This window comes from Indicator indicator, chromosome 5, assembly GCF_027791375.1.
Source record: "Indicator indicator isolate 239-I01 chromosome 5, UM_Iind_1.1, whole genome shotgun sequence".
NCBI classification, from domain to species: domain Eukaryota; kingdom Metazoa; phylum Chordata; class Aves; order Piciformes; family Indicatoridae; genus Indicator; species Indicator indicator.
Window position 1 is genome coordinate 36,529,674 of NC_072014.1, and position 22,451 is coordinate 36,552,124.

Here is a 22,451-nt window from a genome sequence, read left to right on the forward strand (position 1 = left end):
CAACCAGAACAGTTCTATGATTCCCTCCTTGCCTCTGCCTCTGTTCTGCTTGGCAAAGGATGTTGTGATCTTGCCATTCTTCCAGTTCTGCAAAGGTGTTAATAATTGCTTATTTTGGTGTTGTTTAGATCAGCTGATGGTTTAGCTGATCTTGTCCATGTGTGGATGTACCATGAGTAATGTGAGTCCTTTCACCCAGTTCTTCTTCAGCTATTAGTTCCTCTTTCTGTTCCCCTTGCTCCTTCATTTACTTTAAAGTAAATATGGGTGGTTGATGTTCAAAAAACGTGTGGACATGGCACTTCAGGACATGGTTTACCGGCTATGGTCATCTTAGGCTGACGGTTGGACTCAGTGATCTTGGAGGTCTTTTCCAACTGAAACAATTCTGTGATTCTGTAATCCCCATCAGCTTCCTGGCATGGTCTTTCCCACATTTCAAGGATGTCACATCTAGTTAAACAAGAGTTAAACAAAAACTAAGTGCCTAATTTACCACTGGCATAGAGCTGGCTGCTTTTTCCTGCAGGAAGACACTAGGGAGGGGACAGAAAGGGCAGGCAACTCATATAAACAATATTGTTTATACAAGTGGGTAATTATCTGTAGTGAGGCTGTTTAGCATCTCCTGACTTTCCCTGATGTGTTGCTCAGGTAAGAATGAGGTAGAGAAAAGGGAGATAGCTGAATATCTTGCTTCCCATGTGATTTTCTATGTGCATCTTCCAATGCTGATAAGAAGTAACCTCACTGAACAGCAGTAATGTGTAGGACAAGCTAATGAACTGAGCATAACAAAGGAAGAAGAAATGGGAATGTCTTAGCTTCTAGGGTAGAATAAGTTGGAGGTTAAAGGAAAATTGGGGGAAAAGTTCACTTTGGAGTTATTCCCATTAATCTTTAAAGTTGAGAAGCTGACATCCTTCTGAAGTCAATGGAAGGAGGTGAATGCCTATCATATGGCTTAACTAGAAGCCTAAAGTAGAAGGGTTTAGTACCACCTGTTTTACTGCTATGATTCATGGTCTTATTAAAGCATTTTTAAAACAAAAGTGTCAGATGTCAAGAAGGATAAAGGGTAGGTGGAGAGCCTGGACTTCTGGAAATGTTCTTATCTGTTCATTTTAATCATAATTTTGAGTGGGGTTTTTTTTTTCCAATTTAATTATTTTTAGGTAAGCGAGATATCTTAGTCTTGAACTGATTTTGGAAATAAATTTGACTGCATGCACCATCTCTCACAGAGGTGGTTTGATCTCTGCAATGCAATTTCTTACATTAATGCATGAACCTTTTTATGTATGTTTACTACTTTTTGCAGTGCAGTGAGATTTTCTGTAAAGATATGTCCTCAGTTGTGGATTACTGTGGATTTTGGCTATGCTTGTGACCAAAAATGGATTTTTAGCTGTTTAGCTGTGTTTTTTGATGCCTTTATTGGTCAAATGTCTTAACTTTAATAACAGCAGCTGTTTGTTTTGTGGTTTTTTTTTTTATTACTGAACCTGTTGAATTTTTGACAGAGAGATACAGCAGAAAGATTTAGAGACCCAAACACATCTCTCAGTTATTGGCAACTTGAAAAACTTGGCAAATGTAGTAAGTGTTTGAATGTCTGAATTAATTTTTCATAGAAAGTCTACAGGAAATCATCACAGTTGCATCCAAATATAGTGTAACCTTTTTTTTTTTCATCTTAAAGTGATGTCTGGGAAATCAGCATCTTCCATTAGTTCAGTGTTCAACCTCAGACAGGTGCCTTGCCCGTGGCTGACCCCAGTATAATTGTACTGGATCTGCAGCAATCAGCTGTCCTCCTGTGAGTCTCTCCCAAAGCATCATCACTTCCCTTAACATTTTCAGTAAAAACCTGTCAAACTCATAAATACTTTTCCCATTCTTCTTTATCTCTGAGGGCTAAACTTCTGGCTGACATTCTGATAGATTTTATAAGAGAATGCCTGCTGAGCACATTTTTGACAGCAGTTCTTGCACCTGACTAATTAGCAGAGCTTACAGTAGGTGTCTCTTGGAGGGCTGCACAGACAGAAGTCCACTCAAGATGATAAGTTAGCAGTTACAAAAGAAATAATGTCTCTCACAAGTTGATAATGACTGGCTCCTCCATAACTTGGTGTTCCCACAGTGAAAATCAAGATGAAAGCGTTCTTGAGACTCCTCACCAGTTTTGGGATTGTTCCCCTCTCTTCTGCCCCTGAAGTTGCAGCACTCAGAGCATATTGATGAAGTGCTGTATGTGATTACATAGAGAGGGTTTACGGGCCCACCATCCTTTAATGATTAGCTTTCTGCTCCTGGGGGATGCCTTGTTGATGGCATGCACACTGCTGTTCACAGTGCAGAGTAAGAAAGGCTTTTGTAAACTACCTGCAGCACCATGACTAGGAGCAGACTATTGCCACTGAGAGAGCATCATCCAGTAGCACAGTAACGTTCACTTCAGATGTTCAGATAGGAGCTCAAGTAATTGTGAGTAATCATAATTCAAAGCTACATTTATTGAAACTTGGGGCTAAAGCATATTGTCCTCAGAGGCTGTCTTAAAACTCATTATAAATAAACACTGAGGTGTAAGGTGGAGTGATTCTTTCAGCCTCTGTAATTCTTGTGCTATTTGAAAATTGTACTGACACTTAAAACATCAAATTAACCAAGAGGTTTTTCAGTTCTGATTCCAGAGGTGTTTTAGGCTGAATATTAAGGAGAAGAGAGCTACACATGACAAAATAATATCCAGGGTAACCTGATGAAAGCCCTTATAAATAACTGTTGGAAAGTAAGACTTTATCATACTGAAACTAATACCGTATTGAACTAGTTGGAAAGTGATATTGACATTATTTGAGAATGTTTTATCTCTAGTATTTGTGATGCTAAGCTGTGCATTTATTAGATGTGGCTGTTGGGAAAATGGGCACCCATTATATATTCCTCTAAGAAGGGATAAGTCATCTGGGATTCAGCACATGGCTGAACAATAAAATGAGAGAAAATTAAGTTTCACTGCGAAAGGGGGGCAAAAGATGAAAAGGGAAAAAAAAAAAAACCAAACTAGATATTAGGGAGGTAGCTGAGTGGAATCAGATAATCTAAAGACCAAAGATCACCTGCTGAACTAAATAAATAATTCAGGAAGACCTTTGATCCCCAGGGATCCTGGGCTGAACTGGTGACTGAGCTCCCCCAGTCCTTGCCTGCTAATGTGAATCAATCTGTGACAGCTCCACAGAGCTGCTGTGCCAGAGGCTGTGATCTCCCCTGGCTGATCCTGGCAATCTCCATCACAGGTTTGCATTGTCCTGAGACAGACATCACTTTCCTGCCTCGCATTATGGTTCTGCCCTCGGCAATTACCTCCCGCTGAACTGAAGGCCAACTCGTTGACCTACTTCTCCTGCAGGAACTTCCATGCCCTACATATACAAGGCTGTATGTTTTGAATGAAGATTGAACATGAATAAAATACTCATCAGCAAGCTGAGCTTCCTGATGTGGGCAGGAACGTGGCAGCCCAGTCAAGGTGATGGTGTTCTGGGCACAAAGGTGTCTGCAGAGTGAAATCACATGGACACTTATATTCCCGATGATTGGTTGCGTCTGAAAGCATTATTAAAGTTCCTGAGGTGCCTTGAGGCACTTTCGTTTTAGCCTCACCTTGTTCTTAAGGTAGATATTAAATAATCATAATCTCTGCAGGGAAATGTGCTACAGCCTAAGGAGAGCTAGGTCAGACAGTGGATGCTAATCCTTGGATTTTATCTAACTTCCAGAAAATATGAAATATACTCTATGTCCACAAGTCCACAAGTCCTGATAGGACAGCTGAGGAAGCTGGCAGAAGTCATTGCTGGGCTGCCCTCCATCATCTTTGAAAGGTCCTGGAGAACAGGCAAAATGCCTGAGGACTGGAGGAAAGACAGTGTCACTCCAGTCTTCTAAAAGGGCAAGAAGGAGGATACAGGAAAGTACAGGCCAGTCAGTCTCATCTTCATCCCTGGAAAGATGATGGAGCAGCTTGTTCTGGGTATCACCTCAAAGCATATTGAGGAAAAGAAGTAGTTAGTATGGATTCAGTTCATATGAATTAGCCTTCTATGAGTGCATGACTGGATGGATAGATGAGGGGAAGGCAGTGGATGTTGCCTACCTTGACTTCAGCAAGGTGTTCAAGACCTTCACGTCACAGTATCCTCATAGACAGGCTTAGGAAGTGTGAGTTAGATGAATGGACAGTGGGGTGGATTGAAAACTGGCTGAAAGATAGAGTTCAGAGTGTTGTGATCAGTGGCAGTCTACTTGGTGGTCCATAACAAGTGGTGTCCCCCAGGATTCAGCCCTGTTCAATATATTCATCAATGACTGGGATGAAGTGATAGGGTGTACCCTCATCAAGTTTGCTGATGACACAAAACTGCAAGGGGTGGCTGACATCCCAACAGGCTACCCTGCCATTCAGCAAGACCTGGACAGGCTGGAGAGCTGGGCAGAGAGGAACCTTATGAAATTCAGTAAGGGCAAGTGTAGGGTTCTGCACCTAGGGAGGAACAGTTGGGGGCTGACCTGCTGGAAAGAAGCTCTGTGGAAAAAATCCTGGGAGTCCTGGTGGACAAAAGTGTGACCATGAGTCAGCAAGGTGGCCTTGTGGCCAAGAAGGCTAATGGTTATCTTAGAATGCACCAAGAAGAATGTGGCAAGCAGGTTGAGGGAGGTTCTTCTCCCCCTCTACTGTGCCCTGGTGAGGCCTCATCTGTAGTACTGTATCCAGTTCTGGGCTCCCCAATTCAAGAAGGAGAGGAAACTGCTTGAGAGGGTACAGCAAGGGACTATAAAGATGATTAGGGCACTAGAACATCTGTCTTACAAGGAAAGGCTGAGAGACCTGGGGCTTTCTATCCTGGAGAAGAGAAGGATGAGGGAAGATTAATGCTTATAAATACTTAAAAGGTAGGTGGTGTGATGATGGGAACAAAGTTGAGCATAGGAAGTTCCATCTAAACATTAGGTGGAAATTCTTGATGTTGAGGGTAGTAGAGCACCACACCAGGCTGCCCAGAGAGGTGGAGTCTCTGTCTCTGGAGTCATTCAAGGCCTGCCTGGATGCTGTCCTGTGCAACCTGCTCTGGATGAACCTGCTCTGGAGGGGCAGCTAGACTGGACGATCTCCAGAGTTCCCTTCCAACCACTACCTTTCTGTGATTGTAAGTAGCCTTGCCTCCAGATTTCTGAAATCCAGTGCTGTGTTGAATATCAATGATTGGCAGACCAGATGATTCTGGAAAACCAGCCCATATATAATATATAAAAACAGCCCATATATATATATATATATATATATAAAACATGGGTTGCAATAAATGCTGTCAGATTATTATCCCAAGGAGTTTATTGAAGGAGAACAGGTGAAGGAAAGAATGAGAAAATGAGTGCTTTTTAAGAAAGAGCAAAACACAGAGGCTCTATCATATAATCAGAAACATTCAAAACTGGGAAGTGTTGGAGGGAGATAAGGGACACGTAGAGGAGGGCAGTTACATTGTGGGTAATAATCTGCAGGAACCCGAGAGAAGCCAACTGGTCTAATCTTCTTAGGTTTATCTCAGAGAAGAGTAAAACCAGTTACGCAATATTGAGATACAAAATTCCAGTTTGTTGGAGGATGCAGATAAAAGCATCACGGAGCATCTCAGGAGCCACTGTGGCCCAATTAAGAGAAAATACTGAATTTAATCCTGCAAGACTCAGCTCCATAGTTCTTTGCTAAGGCAGCAGAGTTCAGTGTAAACAAGTTAAATATGCTGATAAGAACTTGAATTGTGTAATAAAGATAGATAGAGAACTTGCCTTCCCCTTCAGTGCACAGGAAGAGCATAGTGAATGGACCAAGAAGCTGAGGAGAGCAAGCATTGTGATATTTGAATGGTATGTTTTCCATCAAAGTCTGGATCAATCCATGTGTGCTTATGCTAGAGACCTCAAGAGCTTGCAGGTGGGAGCAGGGGTGGGGTCATACAACCCCTCTGTGCTGCCTGTGTGGAAACGGGCTGTTTCCACATGGGAGTTTGTGCTGTACTTAATGCCAACTGCATCATCCAGCTTCTGAGGGAGTGGGAATGGCCAAATACTGGCATGAAAAGGCATCTGGGCCTGAGCAGTGTCCGCAGGGGTTCATAACAATTCTTGAGCACAGAAAGGGTATAAATGTCAAAGAAAGATGGTGGTTATACAGTGTGGTGCCCAAGGGTGTAGCAAGGGTAATGGGGTGGAATTAAAAGAGTGGAGATAGAGGCTAACTATAAGGAAGAATCTTCCTAGTTAATCAACCTCTACAACAATGCCCTTTGCAGATGGAAAGAGCTGTTGAGAGCAAACTAATTCTTCCTTCAAGAGTTTCTGAAGTTCGTTCGGTGCTACCAGAGGCCCGAGCATAGAATACTGCTGTGTGTAATTCCACTGATGGATTGGAGCTCCAGAAGAATAATAACTGCATGCATGCTGTAAAGTGTGTGGGAATGGCACTCTTGTTTCTGTTGTGTCAGATGAGCACTTACCTCTCTGCTGCAGTGTCAGCCTGATGGAGAACGAGGCCTCACTAGAGACATGCTTACTCCCTCCATCTGCTGTTGCTGTGTCTACACTTCACAGCATGGCATCCTGCAGAGATGTCTGCACGTGTTGGCATATTTGCAGTGCAATACAATGTCTGTAGAGATGAAATGGTGAAGTCCTCTGCGTCTTGGCAGTGGTGGTTGGGTGCCATGCCATGCCACACAGGTAAAGCTGCACTGTGGTCACTTGTTGAGCTGTGCTCAGTACAGTCTTAACTCTGTAACTTACCATAGAATGATAGAATAGCAGGCTGGTCCAACCTTTCTTCACAAAAGCATGGTCTGGACAAGATGGCCCAGCACCCTATCCAGCTGAATCTTGGAAGTGTTACTTCCCCATGGAGATTATTCCAATGGCTGATTGTTGTTACTGTGAAAATTTTTCCACTTATGTCCAATCAAAATCTCCCCAGGAGTAACTTGTATCCACCACCCCTTGTCTTTTCCATGTAAGTCCTTACAAAATGGGAGTCTGCATCTGCTTTGTAGCCACACTTTAAACACTGGAACATGGAAATAAAGTCTCCTCTAAGCTTTCTGTTCTCAAGGCTCAGCAGTCCCAGTTCCCTCAGACTTTCCTCATAAAGAACTTTCCAGTTCTTTTATCATCTTTGTGGCCCTTCTCTGGACTCTTTCCAGCCTGTCCATATCTTTTTGTATATAGCAGGTATGTTTGTGTAATGAGTATGTTTGTTCCTACTGCTCCTAGAGCAGGTTTAAATGGAATTTCACAAAGAGAACAAAAGAAACTAACAAAGCAGAGAAAAGTCTGAATTCTTAGTGTCACATTGCTTAGGGAAAACCAAGAAAGATAGACTTCTCTAAGCATTCAGAGGGGCTAATTCCTAACAAAAGCATGCATTCTTATCATTAGAACTGTTAAAAATGCTGTTTGTTATAAGCTGATATGCTACAAAGAAGTCCAGCTGCATGTATTACTGTGCCCAACAAAGATAATCTTATCTGACTATATACAGGTTTGTTCTCTGTAGTTTAGAGCTCCCATTACACACATCTGTGGAGGAACCCATGAGGGTCTTCCTTCAGTACCTAACCTAATTTTCTTTAAGCCTTCCGTAATTCTTCCCCAAGGAAAGGGGTATTTTGCCCACTGTGGTATATAACCTCATCCTCAGGAGGTCTTAAAATCACAGCCTTTAAAATAGTGTCAGTTATTGGTGTTTTCTCTACCCCAGTGTCAGTTACCAGCATTTTCTCTGCCCTACTCCTCCTTACTGGTGGTGGAGTAAGGAGTCTCTTGTTGGCACTGGAGTGCAAAAAAACTTGGAAGACTGTTATTTTTGGAAAGCATCAAAGCATCTTTTTCAGTAGGCAGGTAGGAGAATTGAGTCCCAGTTCTCTCACATTGACTATTTGAACACTGTGGTTCCTCATGCTTTGGTACATGCCAACAGCTTTGAGTTGCTGCTGCTTTTGTGCCCAATCTAGAGGGCTACAGTGGCAGTGCTGGGTGGCTCTGATGGCTTTTTGCACCTGGAAAGATGGCCTTTCGGAATACATGTTCCCCATGTTGGGTGGAAATACCACATGCCAGCAGTGGAGACATCTCTGATATCTTCTGCATGCTGTGTAAAACCATGCAGCTCCTGCCCACTGTGTGATAAGACTTCTTCCTTAGTGGCTTTGTTTTCACTCTGCAGTGTTCAAATGCAGCCATAATCATTTTCTCTGGATGAGTGAGAAAGAGAAATCCCCATTCCTTTTGTTTGGGAAACCTCAACTCAGAGATGTTCATGTAGGGCTGGCCAGCTGGCAGCAAACCACACCAGCCACCCTCTGTCCAACACACAAGGAAGCCAGGCAGGAACAAAGAGGCATCAATTTTGTGCCTTGGGTTGTTTATTTTGAATATCCTGAGTTCTGCTGACCATCATGGCAAGAAACATGGTTTGGTTTCATTGGTGTTCAATATTTGCCTGAGTTAGAAAGTCAGACATTGTCCTTGGGAATCATCATTCACAGTATGTAAAAGGGAAACACATTACCCCCGGCTTCTATTTTCCTCTAATTTGTGATATCTTTTGGTTTTATTAAGAAAAATGTTTCCATATTTAAATATACATAAGCAGAAATACCAGTGTTATTCAGTTGATTGGGTTTTTTTGTTTGGTTTTGTTTGGTTTTGTTTTTCATCTCTGGTGCATAAGGAGGAATTTGTTTGGTACTTTTTCCTCTCTGATAGTTCTTATTGATGTAATAGCAGGTAACAGAAGGCAGCTAGATTATTCCATTATACCATCTGAAAAAAAACCCAAACAACAAAAGGAATAACCCAACCCAGACTATTATTTATACCAAATGCAGTGGATTTTTCAGTTATCTCTGCTCAGGGTGTTTCTCTATACCCATCTGAAACAATATGCTGTGTGTCAGTCATTCACGGTCTATCCCTGTCGACATTCAGTGATTAGAAATGTTATTTGCAAACTGTCTGATGTCTATATGATAAACAGAGGAGGAATTTAATGCCGTGCTTAAGTATTTTTAAATGCAACTTTGAGTGAGCAATTACTTTCCTTGCTGTCTGGTGTTCATCTCTAAGTTATTTATCAGTCTAAATGAAAAGGCAATGAGATGTGGATTGTTTCCCGATTCGGCACACATGAGCAGGGAGGATTTGTGTGCAGTCTGGTGGCTCAGCAAGGCAAAAGCAACTGTAGAAATGTATGTCTAGACCCTACACACTGCACTGTGGGAGAGGCTTTGCTACAAAGAGGATGGAGCTCGACTAATGCCTGCAGGACACATAGAAAGCAAAGGTTTCCAAAAGTGACTTTGGAAAATAAGCTGAAAATAACTGTAGGAGCATTGTCTATTGTTCATACGTAGAGCAAACAATAGTACTAATGTCAATATTAAACTGTCAGCTGGTAGGGATAAAGGCTTTAGCCTTTTAAACATTGCCTCTTTTCCAATTATTCTGATCTACTGCTTGTGTCTCACATACTCAGAAACTGTTTCAGGACTCACCAAACCACAAAGAAACATCTGAAGTAAAGCCCAGGCATTGCCTTTCTGTGCGTCTCTGTCCTGCCTCAGCAATATTTTGCTTTGTGTTGTACTTTGTCAAGTGTTTGTAAAACACAGTAGCCTCCTCCTGTAGTACTTCCCTTTGTCTTTTCCTTGCCTTTATCCCTTTCTGGGTAACTGCCAGTATTCCTTGTTACCGCTTCTCTTTTGTTTTCACTGAAATGGATTTCTACACAGTAAGTATTTGCCCTTCCTTGCTCACATGCAGTTACAGTTGTTCTCTCGAGTTTTTTTCTTTTCTCTTTCCTGTCAATCAACTTATAGTTACTTTTAGTGATGTCCATGCATACATGCATATACTTGTCCATCTGCCAGGTGCCACATAGTGACCTGCAGGAGGGACAGAGATGCAATGCTCAGCAAGGGGTGTTAGTAATAACAACCAGCATGAGCACTTGGCTGAGAAGCAAAGCAAAGACCTGGATGCCTCTCTTCAGAGGCAAGAGAGTCCAACTCACACTCCCAAGTGTGCCATCTATTTTACCTAGACCACAGTTACAGCTGAGAAATGGCAGAAGTCATCGATGAACAGATGCAGCCAAGAAAGTGTTTGCTTAATTTAAATAATTGCCTTTTTTTGTTTTCCTCTTCCATCCTGCATGCTACTGGCAATGTTGTGACCAAGCTAAAAAATGTATTCTCTGTGCTCAGTTCCAGCTCCTCTCTTGGATGCAACTTAGGAGCTAGAGCTGATGCAGAAAATAAAAGTGTCATCTTTGTGGTATCAACATTTACATGATGACACATGGACTGACTGAAGTCCAGTATGCTTCTGATTTATGATGTAGAACCACTTTTTTGAACAGCCTCTCAAAACACACATAAAATCCATGCAGGCATCTCTTCAACTTCAGTGTACAATTTCAAGTTTAAGTATGTAGCATGGGTTAATAAATGTGGTGCTCACATAATGATTAATACATGATTTTGAAGTCTTCTGTGGAGTTCCTCATTCAGAGATTGGAAAACCAGATGTGTACCATCATGATGATGGGCTCTTTTGCCCTCTTGTATAGCATAAGCTACTTCTCTGCCTACCTCTGGAGCTGTGCAGATTTGCAGAAAGGAACCCCGCCTTGGCACACACTTTGGCTGAAGGTGGATTTACCCTGCATAAGCTGATCAAAGTAGTTAATTTCCTTCATGCTTAAAAAGTTCCCTCTTTTCCATAACTTAAATATGAATTTGTCTAACTACAGCTCTCAACCTTGGGAACACATCTTTACCTGCTAGCTTAAAAAGAGCTCCTCTAAGAGAAATGTTCTCTGTATATTCCCAAATATGAGCTTGTCTCCTGTTCCCCACCTCTCACCTGAACCAAAGGTAGGTTTCTTTATTTTGTTACTTACAGGCAAGTTTTTCAGACCTTGAATTTTCTTTAACCACTCTGTCATTATCAGTGTTACTTTTATAATGAGGAGCAAGGACTGTAGGCAGTGTTATAACAGTATGTTACTGTATGAGGTATAAGAGAGTCTCTGGTTTCCAAAATACAGACTGGTAGTCTGTGATTTATTCAAGGCAGCAATGAATTAGCCAGCACAGAGCTCAGTGATGCTGCAGATAGATGATTTGAGGCTGCTGGAAGATCTCTTTAGAGCTCTCTCAGGTGTCTTTTTGCTACTCTGCATCTGGTATGATACAGCAGAGTTATTTCTTCTCATGACTCAGTTTTGCTGTTTTATCTGACAATGATACCTGCCGTTCTACAGGTTGTCACTAACTATATTGTGATTTAAATGTTTACCTGTAAAGCAGCAGTGGAAATGCCACCATTTGCCTTGGCAATTTGATTCTAGTCTTGCTAATCTTATTGTCATCTGTTGTCCCTCAGTTCAAATCCTTCCAACTTCTCATAAAATTGGGTGCACATGTCTGGACATGCCTCCTGAGCTGAACCTGTGCCATAGCTGAAGTGCTGATTCAGTGTTTTACAAACCCTACCCTTGTCTTGTCTCTTTACAATATTATTGAATCACATTCTCTTTATGGTTCTCTACAATTTCTGGATCCAGGGCAGTGGTACCACTAAGGGACTATCACTGTAATTCTGTACTTCTCTTTCAACCTCTTTTTTTCAGTCGATTTCTCCAATTCATAAAGCTTATTTTTAATTCTTTTCTTAGCCTCTGGTTGCCTCACTGTCCCTTCTCACCTTGGCAGCATCTGCAGTTAGTAAGAATCATTTTCAACCCATCAGCCCCACCATATTAATAAAAACAAGGAATATGACTGGATACAGCCCATAAAGCTCTGCAGAGCCATGTGTGAGGTTTCTTGCCCATTTTACACTATTAACTATTCAGAGTGTGATTTTCCAACATTGTACTCCCTGAATATTAGATTCACCTAGACCTTATTTCCTTAGCCTCAGAGGTAGTGTGAAAAGCTTACTAAAGTCAGCATAATATCTGCCATTTCATGCCTATCCACAGTATCTCTTATCCTGTTACTGAGGAACATCAGAATGATTTCACACAGTTTGGTCTTGGCAAACCCACACTGTGTGGCACACATCTTCTTGTTGTTTTCTGCTGCTTATAAAGTCTAAAGGAAAACATTTCCAAGAGAAAAAGTTTATCTGATTGCCATGGAGTTCACTGTCTTTTTCTCATTTCCTTTTTTTAGTTTTCTCACATTGCATCTTCTGAAGGATGCTGGGCAATCTTATCTCCATCAGTCCTACATAATCCATTTGACCCAAAAGTTGTTTCAAGTGTCTCTTGAAGTTTGCCCTCCTTGTTGGCCAAACGTTCTGAGCCGGGTTCCATCACTATTCCTCCCACTTACAGTGGTTTTACTGACTGGTTTTAGTGTTGCACTTGTTTCCCTTTCCTTTATTTCTTTGACTCTTCAGTTGCCTTCAGATCTGCCACTCAACTTCAGCTTCTTGTCTCTGCCTTTTAATCTTCCTCTCTTTCTAATCTGCTATGGGTTGAGTGAGCCCTGTCTTTTGGACCATCTTTGAATTACTGTGTCCTCTGATTTATACCACGTGCTATTTGCTCTGTTGCATTATTTAATTCTCTAAAAGGTTTCAGGTAGAGTGGTTTGGGTGTACAACACACTGCAAAGCACAGCTGTGTTGAGTAGTCTCTGTACACATTTACTTTCTACTTTCTCGTTTTACAAAACAACCTTTTTCACTCCATTATTTCCAGAATCATGGATGCGTGAAGGTGGTGCTCCAGGCAATGGCAGAGGTGTGAGAACTGCTGAATCACTTATGCCCTGACATACCCTTCCTAAATGCTGCAGTGATACAGAGCAGGACTTAGTGCACTGAACATCTCCAGGGATGGTGACTACACCACCTCCTTGGGCAGCCTGTTCCAATCTTGACCACTCTTTCAGTGAAGAAATTTTTCCTAATATCCAATCTAAACCTGCCCTGGCACAGTTTGAAGCCATTTCCTTTTATCTTATTGCTACTTACCTGGGAGAAGACACCAACCTCCAACTCACTGCAACCTCCTTTTGATTGCATTTGCAAAGCCCACGGTCATGTGTGTATAGAGCATTATACATTCATTCCTAGACAGACAGCCTCTCATTAGCCAGCAACATGCATAGGCACTATCAATGTATGTTTTGAATAAATAGATACTGTAGCAAAAATTTCCTGTGATCAGTACTTCTTTTTTTCCTAAATTTTAGTCATATACCTACAAATATTCAGCCACTCCTCACTTGCTGCAGTGCAGTAGACCCAAACAGTGGAAGTCAGTAGAAGACTTTCTGTTGATTCATGTGGATTTGTACAGGGTCATGTAAAGTGTTTAACTTCATAATATGGATAGAAATATAGGAATCTGAAAATATATATTCCCTGCTCTGAAAGAAAGGAATGAAAGTGCAGATGAAAGATTCCCAGACCCATAGAGACACCTTGCAATAACTTCCCTCTTATCTTTTGGCACAGGAAATAGAATGCATGGATTCTGATGTTTGAAGTAGTTTGGGTAGAGTTTAACTTTTGACTCAAAGGAGCCTTTAGTTTATTAAATATGGATGTTTTTGCTGGGCAGCAGTCACAGGTAGAAGCATGGCTTTTCCCTGCTGCACAGCACTGTTATTGAACATCTACATTTGGGCAACAAAATTTGTCTCTTCGATGCTTACATCTTTTCTGTCTAGATCCACCCATAAGAAATACCAATAAAAACTGTCAGATAGTAACAACTGCAGGACGTCTAAGTGTGAAGCAGTGTGACTGTAGCTGCCTTCCAATCTGTGAATTCAGCTGCTTTGTCACAAGGCTGGCCTCTCAGCAGCACTGCTAGGAGGTCTGTGCTACCTGTAATTATACAGAGAAAATTGCTCAAGTTAATGCTGCATCTAAACGCAGTACTAACATCTGCCGGTCTTGGCAGTAAGACAGCTACCACAAACGTGTGATGCAACAGGCTGTCAAATATCCTGGTTCCTGCAGTAACTTGCTCTTCTAAAAAAAATTTTCCATCTCCAGTTACTAATCAGGTTGTGGGTGATCTTTCTGAGCTCTGAAGCTATGGGATCTATCACTCATTCATCAGCATCCGTCCTGCTCTCCCTATGAGCATCCATTTCTGTGTGGATGCTGCTGAGGAGAAATCAGAGCTGCTGCTGAGTAAACTGTAGGGAGAGTGACAGTCTCATCCTAATGAAACAATCAGGGTACAAGCTGGTTTGCATTTCTATTCCTGCTTTTGCAGGAACCTAAAAGTGGACTGTGCCTTGCTGTGTCTGCAGGAAGCCCCGGGAGCAGTTAGCAAGTTCTCTCTGATAGAGGCTAGAGCCTTTGGCGCAGTCTCATGGAACTGTGTTTCAGAAAACATAACTTTCAACTGCCTGACACTTCCTAGTTTCTTCTATTGCTTGTCTGTAGTGCCATCAATCAAATTGTTCTTGTTGGCTAACCGGATTTAAATCCTGCGTGGAAAAATTGTCAGTCCAAGAGCATGCTGTGTAAGGACAAACATGTGACTGCTCTACCACTTTAATTCATTCATGAAAATAATCTTACAGAGTATCAACTTGAAATGTTTAGACCCTGAAATGATTTAAAATATCTTAAAAGAAAGACTAGAGCTGAAACTTTGTCTCCGAGGCATCGTTTTTAACTTAGCAGTAAGCTCTGATGGTCTTTTCTTTAAATTGCCTATTGTACAGATGCCTACAAAGAAAGTGCTTCTTTGGGACTGTTTGTATTTACTACTGGCATTTATTTCGTTTCATGTGACAGATGACTTGCCTTCTGGATCTAGTAATCACTCACTCATATCCCACCAGGGCAGGTTTTTGACCTGCTGAAGTGCTGTGGTTTGGTTTGGGAACGCAGGCTGGCTGAGCAGAGGAACACAGTGGTTGCGGGTCCCCCCAAGCCTGGATGGCTTGTGGCACATGTCTGTGTGGGCTTTGTTTGGCATTTCAATCAGATGAGAGAGGGGTGAGAGCACCAGGCTTTGTTAGCAAAAGCTGGTGTTGTACGTGCTGTTTCAGTGAGGCTGCCTGTGGGCTGCAGGATGATTTGACACAGGCTTCGGCAATGCAGCTCCTGTCGACCCCTGCCAGTCAGCCCCTGGAGATCTTGGTGTCAGCTGCCCCCACACAGCCCTCCTTGTCTGTAGGATGTGCATATGCTGTATGCCCACGTTATTGAATTTTTATCATTTAATTGTATTTTCCATAATGAAATCTACTTGGAGTTATTGATGGTGTTCTTGGAGATCAGCGCCCACCTGATAAAGGCCGACTGGCTGTGTGCCGCCTGGCGTGTCTTCTGCACGTCATCTGCAGGCTTCACTAGAGACAGTGCCACCCAATTGTGATTTAAATGTCTGAAAGCCTTTCCTATCTGCTGTGATTGATATTCCAGAGTTGTGGGGGTTCTTACCAGATTTCAGGTTCAGCTTCACAGATCTTTTTAAATATTTTTTTCTTTTATGTTTTCCTGAGGCTTTGATTGTGAGACACACTGATGAAAGCCAGAAGATTACTGGATGAAGCTGAATGAACTCTGCTTTATTCTTCAGCATACTCATGCTTTTCATTCACTCACAAATAAATGCCTGATTTCTGCTTGAGGGATTTTTTTTTCTTGTTTTTGTTTTTTTTTTCCTTTTTTTAATGTGGGGAAATCACAGAATTGAATGCAACCTGACATTGTGGCAATTTTATTTTAAGCAGATCTCTGCTTTGTTGTTTTTTTTTTTTTGTCTTCGCAATATTATCATACAGCAGCTAAACTAATGAATATATAATTTTCTTTCCTTTCTGCTTGTCATGCCCTGCTAACATGGACATCTACAAAGGCTCAGGTTGGTGTTGCAATGTGTCTTCATCTTATTGTTCTCATTTAGTAAAAAGAGGCTTCAATGTTGTTCTTCATCAATCAGCTTTTTTCTCCTTCCTCTCTTTAAAACTGGATCCAGCATTGTTACTGCATAAAAGATTCGTCCAGAGAGGTGCCACATTTGTTTGTTAACCCTGAAACTATCCTTCAGCTGCAGCAAAGTGTGCTGTCTCAAAAACACAGGACATTGATTTATTTATATCTACTTAAATTTGCTATGCTTGCCTAGCTCTGTGACAGGGAGACAGCAGAAGCTACAGCACCTACAGCTTCTGGAATCAGCAAAAATACACCAAAACTCTGCCTAACAAGCTTCTGCCTTGCTTTGGACTCCCATATTTGACAAGGTAGTAAAATGGCATTTGTTTATCTCACCTAGATTCAATATTTTCTCAATAGTGAAGAAACATCATTTTAAAATATAATAAAATAATAAAATAAAATGCAGAGCAACTGTCAGTTTCTGATAGTATTTGCATATCCCCCATTCACACTTTAACATCTCCATTTTATTACATAACCTTGAGACTAAAATTGTGTGGCCTGACTATTTCAGGTAGAAATAAATTCTCAGTATCTGCAGCATTATACTCCATGCTGTGTTCTACTCCTCAAATTCTGTAGAGACAGTAAAACCAGGAAGGCAGGTTTGGGGCTGGAAGCTGTGTGTTCTCTCATATTTTCACATGCTGAATGATGCCAACTGGTTATTTTAATCTCCAGGAAGGAGCACTCATGCTTTACTGTATTACAACTCAATGTTTTTAACGCCTGTGCCAGTCTTACAGAAAATAAAACCATTTGCCACTAGTAAATACGAATTAATAAACCTTGCTGAGCAGCATGTTAGTTTTCTAAGTGTGAGCAGTAATGACTGGGGTTCAACAGAGCTCACTTCAATTAATTTTTTAAACAAGACATTTTCCAGTCATTGCACTTAAGAATTTGAAATACAGCAGTGTCTGTCTTCGCATATTTAATTGTCCATTAGAAGAAAATAAGGGATTTCCTAGGAGCATTTCATAAAGTCCAGCAGAAAGCTAGATACAGTAAAAGCACCTGGAGGCCGTGGTGAGGGAAAATGCAGCTCCAAGATGTCTTTATGGCGAGAGTACCCTGCTGATTTCCTAATCTCTCCTCTTTTCCTCATTTTACAGCCAGAATTTTATGGTGCTGCTTCTTTTTGATGACTTCATCCTTAAATGTCTTCATCTGAACTTTTCAGTATCTGATTTTAAGCTGAGGTGTCATCCAGTTAGTGCAAGAAATAGGGCATTTCCAGATTCAGTCCCCCACTCTCTGAGGGCTCCCTCACCAGCCTCTAATAAATCACTCGATTCTTCATCCTCAATTTTCTCATGTGTAAATTAGGATTAAAGCTGAGTGGTTTAGAGGATCAGACTAAAAATAGATAATCAAAAAGTGGGGAAACTTCAGAGGACTGATAATTGGTTTTATCCTTCCTACTCAATGAAAATCATTTTTCAGCAGTGTTTTTGAAGGCCATCACCACAGCTAGTCCCACAGAGTAATGGTGAAGGATCTGTTTCTGTAGGGGCTTCCATTCTGCCCACAGGGCAGAGACTGGGAATTGATACATCCTTGTGTCTATGCCATAGTAATTATTGTCTGGACTCTTCGTTCATATTTTGTACATGAAATAAGATTGATTCCATCCTTTTGCTAGCTACAAAGTTTTAGGCAGGTCTAGGTTTTCTGTAAACTCAGTTCCATGCCAGAGAAGGCTTTTCATAACCTTAGAAAAGCTCTAATTGATTTGCCTTTTTCTGTACCACAAAGGAGGTAAAAAAACACTAACTCCTTTGATTTGGGCATAAATGAAAAATGAAAGCGCTGAGTTTGCTTCACGAGTATTTGTGCAGGCATCTAGTAGAGGCATAAAAAAACTCAGGAATTCTGATCATTTCAGAACTCTTACCACATGCTGGTTTATTCAGGCTTTTGTGCTCTAAGTCATTCTTGAGCAACTGATTGTTTTCATTTTGGTGTCTGTTTGCAGCATCCAAATACCTAAAGGCAAGCGTTCATCAGTGAAACAGCTGCTTTGCAAAGTCCAAATTGCTCGAAAATTAATTTTTCAATCTGTTTTTAATAGTGGTGAGCAGTTAGCATATTTCTGGTGATTGTGATCAATATATAAACCAGAATGAAATAAAATCTATGTCTTTTTAAAGAGAACTACTTAATGCTGAAATTTTAATGAGGCCGTTTCTGTGATGTAGTGTTTGCTAATGCGTGTCGTTCAGATATTCGGTTAATTCAGTGGAGCTTTTAAATGTGTGCTTAGATCTGCCAAATCAAACATGCACTTAAGTAATTAACAAAGTAAGTACTCCGTTTTGAATTCAGTTTTAAAGAATTAAATAAAAGAACCTCATTATTAGAAATTATCTGGTTGGGGATTAAATGGAATGCAAAGGCAGTAGGAGAGCATTATAAAAATTATTCAGTTAGTGTATGGGCACCTTACAACCAAAAAAGACATTTGGATGAACTAGATGGAGTCATCATAGAAGTCAGATTTTCAGGTAATTGCACTGGATGGACATCTTTGAAGGTGTATGTCCCATCATGCTCTAGATCCATTTGTATCAGGCTGACTGCAAGAGAAGTGCTGGCTGTGGCCCAGATATCACAAAGCAGTGCTGACAATCTGTAAGAGGAGGTAAGGGCCACTTTTGCATGCTGACATCTCACTGCTGCCTCTTCTTGCAGCCCTTGCAAGAAACATAAAAGCGGATGTGCAAATAATGTTAAAAATTACCAAATTTCTGACCAGCTTCTGCAGGAGTGGATTTAATATCTGTGCTTGAATTTCCTCATCATCAAGCAAACAATCTTTCCTATATATCTTTTCTAGCCTTAGTTTAAACTAGGTTTTATTTCTTTGGTTCTGGTTGTTTCTATGTATTAGGTGTAATCTTACTTTGGGATAAGGGCACTGATGTGAAATGAACTTATGTTAGCAAAGAATTTAGCCCATTTTTATTAGAAATGAATAGTACAGAGGCTGTCCTTAGGGTCTCAGGCAACTGCTACAGTGATCAGTTTGGTTGTTCTAATATAATAAGCAGATATTGACTTTAGTTGAGGTGAACACCAAGATTTACTGTCTTGAAAGCTAAAATATCGACTGAGGGAAAACCAGAGTCAATGTTTACCTTGGGGGACAATAAATCTTGATGTTCACTGAAATATGAAGTCACTATGATTTTCAGAAGTGTTGAACCTCATTCTTTCTAGTTTACACTGCAGGTGGTCATCATAAAGCTACCTGAAATATAGGTATGCATTTCTCTTAATGAACCACATGAGTTGAGCAAGTGCACTTGTTTCTCTTATGTCCTTTGCAAGGTCAGTACTATTCCTGACTTATATTTAAATAAGTAAGTTCTAAAACATTAGAAATCACATAAAAATTCTCTGCTGGTCAGATATTTGGAGTTTTCATTAAAATGCAAGTACCAGGTATTAAGAAAGAAAATAAATAGATTAACGTTTGTATATTTTGTTGAAGTAACTTGACACCAAGACATTTCATCAAGGACTCAGTGTTTGCATTATACTGAGTGGGAGCTCCATTCTTTTCTTAGGGCAAGCCTATAGTGGTTTGTCTCTTTAATAGTAGCTTTCATCTTTCTTCCCATTCATTTATTTAGAACTGCGCCCATCAATTTGATTTTAGGATTCAGATGTTACTGTATTTCAGGTTAATTGTGGCTACAAAGAGTGATACAGTGGTCCTGTGGAAGTCAGTGGCAAAACCCTCACTGACTTCAGCCAAGCATCACTTCACCCCTTGGTTCATTGATTCCCAAATCCACCATACCAATATGAATAAAAATTGAGGAAAGCACTTAATTTCCTAAAATGCTAGAAGTATTTTGATTGTTTTTATTTCTTGAAAGAGTTAAAGGTGAGGCACTTAGCGATGGAGCCAGGCTGGGCCCATAGGTGCTGAGCTCTGCCCAAGTCATGTGTCTGTAGCTTCTAGCTTCTTTCTCCACACTGAATGGTGCAGAACAATGGCCCCCTGTGCCCATCACATGGACTTCATTTATTTTCTGTCCTTCAGGAGATGAATTGTGGTAGTACAGCTCCATGCATGTGTTGGAGGGCTCAGTCTGAAGGTTTTTGTAAATGCACTGTCACAGTGAGTTTGGGAAGGGGTGAACATTAAGCAGATTATTATTATTACATTACAGACAAGTGATGTAGCTGGACAAGAGACTTCTGTATCTGCAACAGAGGTAGCAGATGGCAAATGTGATGTGGGCCAGGATACTGAAACTGTGTCTGATTTGAAACTGTAGTGCAACTAGAGGTCTGTGGGAGCACATCCCAACCCCCCCACATCCCAATCCACTTTGGGTCCCTGGATTGAGTGAGGGGACCATATCCCATCCCAGCCTCTGTTTAAAATCGTCACAGGGTTCTATGGACCCCAGAGGTGAGAAGTGATCCCAGGCTCCCCTGGTTGGTGGGTCTCAAAGAACAGGAAGGATTGTCCAAAATCCTTTGCAAACACAACGTCAAGAACATCTTCTCTTTGACCTCCTTAAGCACTGCAGCTGTTGGCAAAAGATAGGAATGAAAGGCTTTAAGGTTTGTTGTCTGGCCTGGTTTTTTTTTCTAGTAAAAAAAGGGGGAGATTGGAAGTGATTGAAAAGAAATTATGTCAAGCTAGGAGAGAGAAATGGGAGGAAAACAGTGTCCTGTGGAGGAGATGAACACATGCCACATCACTGTGGTTTTTAAATGCAAAGGCAGAACCACAAATTATATTCACAGCTTCCGAAACGGAAACCCACAGAGTTTTACCCATGGAAATCTTGCATCTTTGAGACTCCCATTTAAAAGCCTAACAGAGTCTACCAATGCATGTTGTAATTTGCTCTGAAGAAATCTGTCCATCCCAATGACACGTGGTGGCTATTTACACTTTCCTGGCATCTCAAAGGTGTACTGCAGGACATGGCACTGCTTGACACTGACTCAGGGTGGAGGAGAGAGCTTGTTCACAGTCAGAAACATGCAGTGGTGTCAGCACCATATCACTGAAAAATGGGTTGTTTGTAACAATTGTATTTGAGGTTTTTGATGATGAGTGTATCCTGGGAATCCTATCCAAACTGGAAGTGCTGAAGGGGTCAGCAGCAGACCACCTAGGTATTGAGGTACCACGGTGATCATGGGGCTGCTGTTGTGTGCCCTCCTTCTTCCAGAACAGAGGAGGATGTCTGTTGGAGGAGAAGAGCTGGTGGAGCTTTGTATAATTGTACCAGCTTGACATGGTTAGACAGCGGAATACAAATGCTCTATTAATGGCTTTATTGTTCTGATCCTGCCTGCTCTTGAAAGAGCACATCTGAAGTGTCACTTCACATCGCGTGTATTTGTGTCGCTGCATACGGGATCTCTGTCACAGGAGCTTTTGACCACCAAAATGCAGTTGCAGTAAATTCCTGGTGTTAGGTTTCTGCTGTCTGCAGGTCAGCCTTCCTGGTTTGGAGAGGTCTGATGTTTACCAGGTTGTAATGCAGTGACATGAAAGGTCGCGGAGACAATAAGCCAGGATTTCCAAGCTCTTGGAGTTGTCCAAGCAAGGAACAGAGGCTATTTGCTGCAGTGCTCGTGTCATGACCTAGAGAATCCACAGCAATATCCTCTAAACCTGAGGAAGGTTATTAATTAAAGCAAGGAAAAGAATCTTAAATCCCTAAAGCCACTGTGCTGCACCAGCCCAAGCTGCCCTGACAGGCTTGTGAGGCATCCTCTATGCCATCTCCTCACAGCCTCTTCCACCTTTGTCTTTCTCACCAATAGTCTAAAGAGCAGAAGTATTTTTTAACTTTTTAATGTGTAAATTTTATCTCCCTTAATGCTGCCAGGTGGGACACCTTCTCCCCACACTGCAGGTTCCCTGCCCACCAGCAGTCAGTTCTTGCCAAGTTTGTCCATTTACTCCTTGGCTTTGCTTCCTCTCTGTGATGAGGGAAGGTCTGATCACTCCTTAAGCACACATTTACCTCTTCAACTAATGGTCTCCTGCCAACAACCGTATGGTTTGTCAGACAGCTTAAGCAGAATGTAGTTTTTCCTTCCCCCCTGTGGAGCAGGGTAACTAATAAATACTCCCTGTGTCAGCATTCATCTGCTGGCTGTCTTTGGGGAATGTGAAGACTTCATCTTGCCCAAAGAGGGATTGCTGTTCTCCCCAGTGCACACAGGGGAACAGCTGCAGGAGCCTGTAACTCTCACAAGGTGACTGTGTGGCCAGGGCAAGATGGTGGCAAGATTGGTCAGTAAGTGGTGAGCAATTGCATCATGCATCATTTTGGAGAGGGTTGTTTGTTTGTTTTCTTTTTCTCTCTCTTTGTTGTCTTCCTTTTCATTGCAATTATTGCTCATATTATTAT

At 41.4% G+C, this 22,451-nt stretch overlaps 1 protein-coding gene across 1 annotated transcript in view; it reads left to right on the forward strand.

Moving 5' to 3' along the window:
- THSD7B (thrombospondin type 1 domain containing 7B) overlaps window positions 1-22,451 on the forward strand; it is a 277,058-nt gene that overhangs the window by 215,522 nt on the left and 39,085 nt on the right. The window contains exon 15 of the mRNA XM_054381025.1: window positions 15,971-15,976. Within this exon, the coding sequence (XP_054237000.1) occupies window positions 15,971-15,976 (6 nt within the window). The remainder of the gene's footprint in view (window positions 1-15,970; window positions 15,977-22,451) is intronic.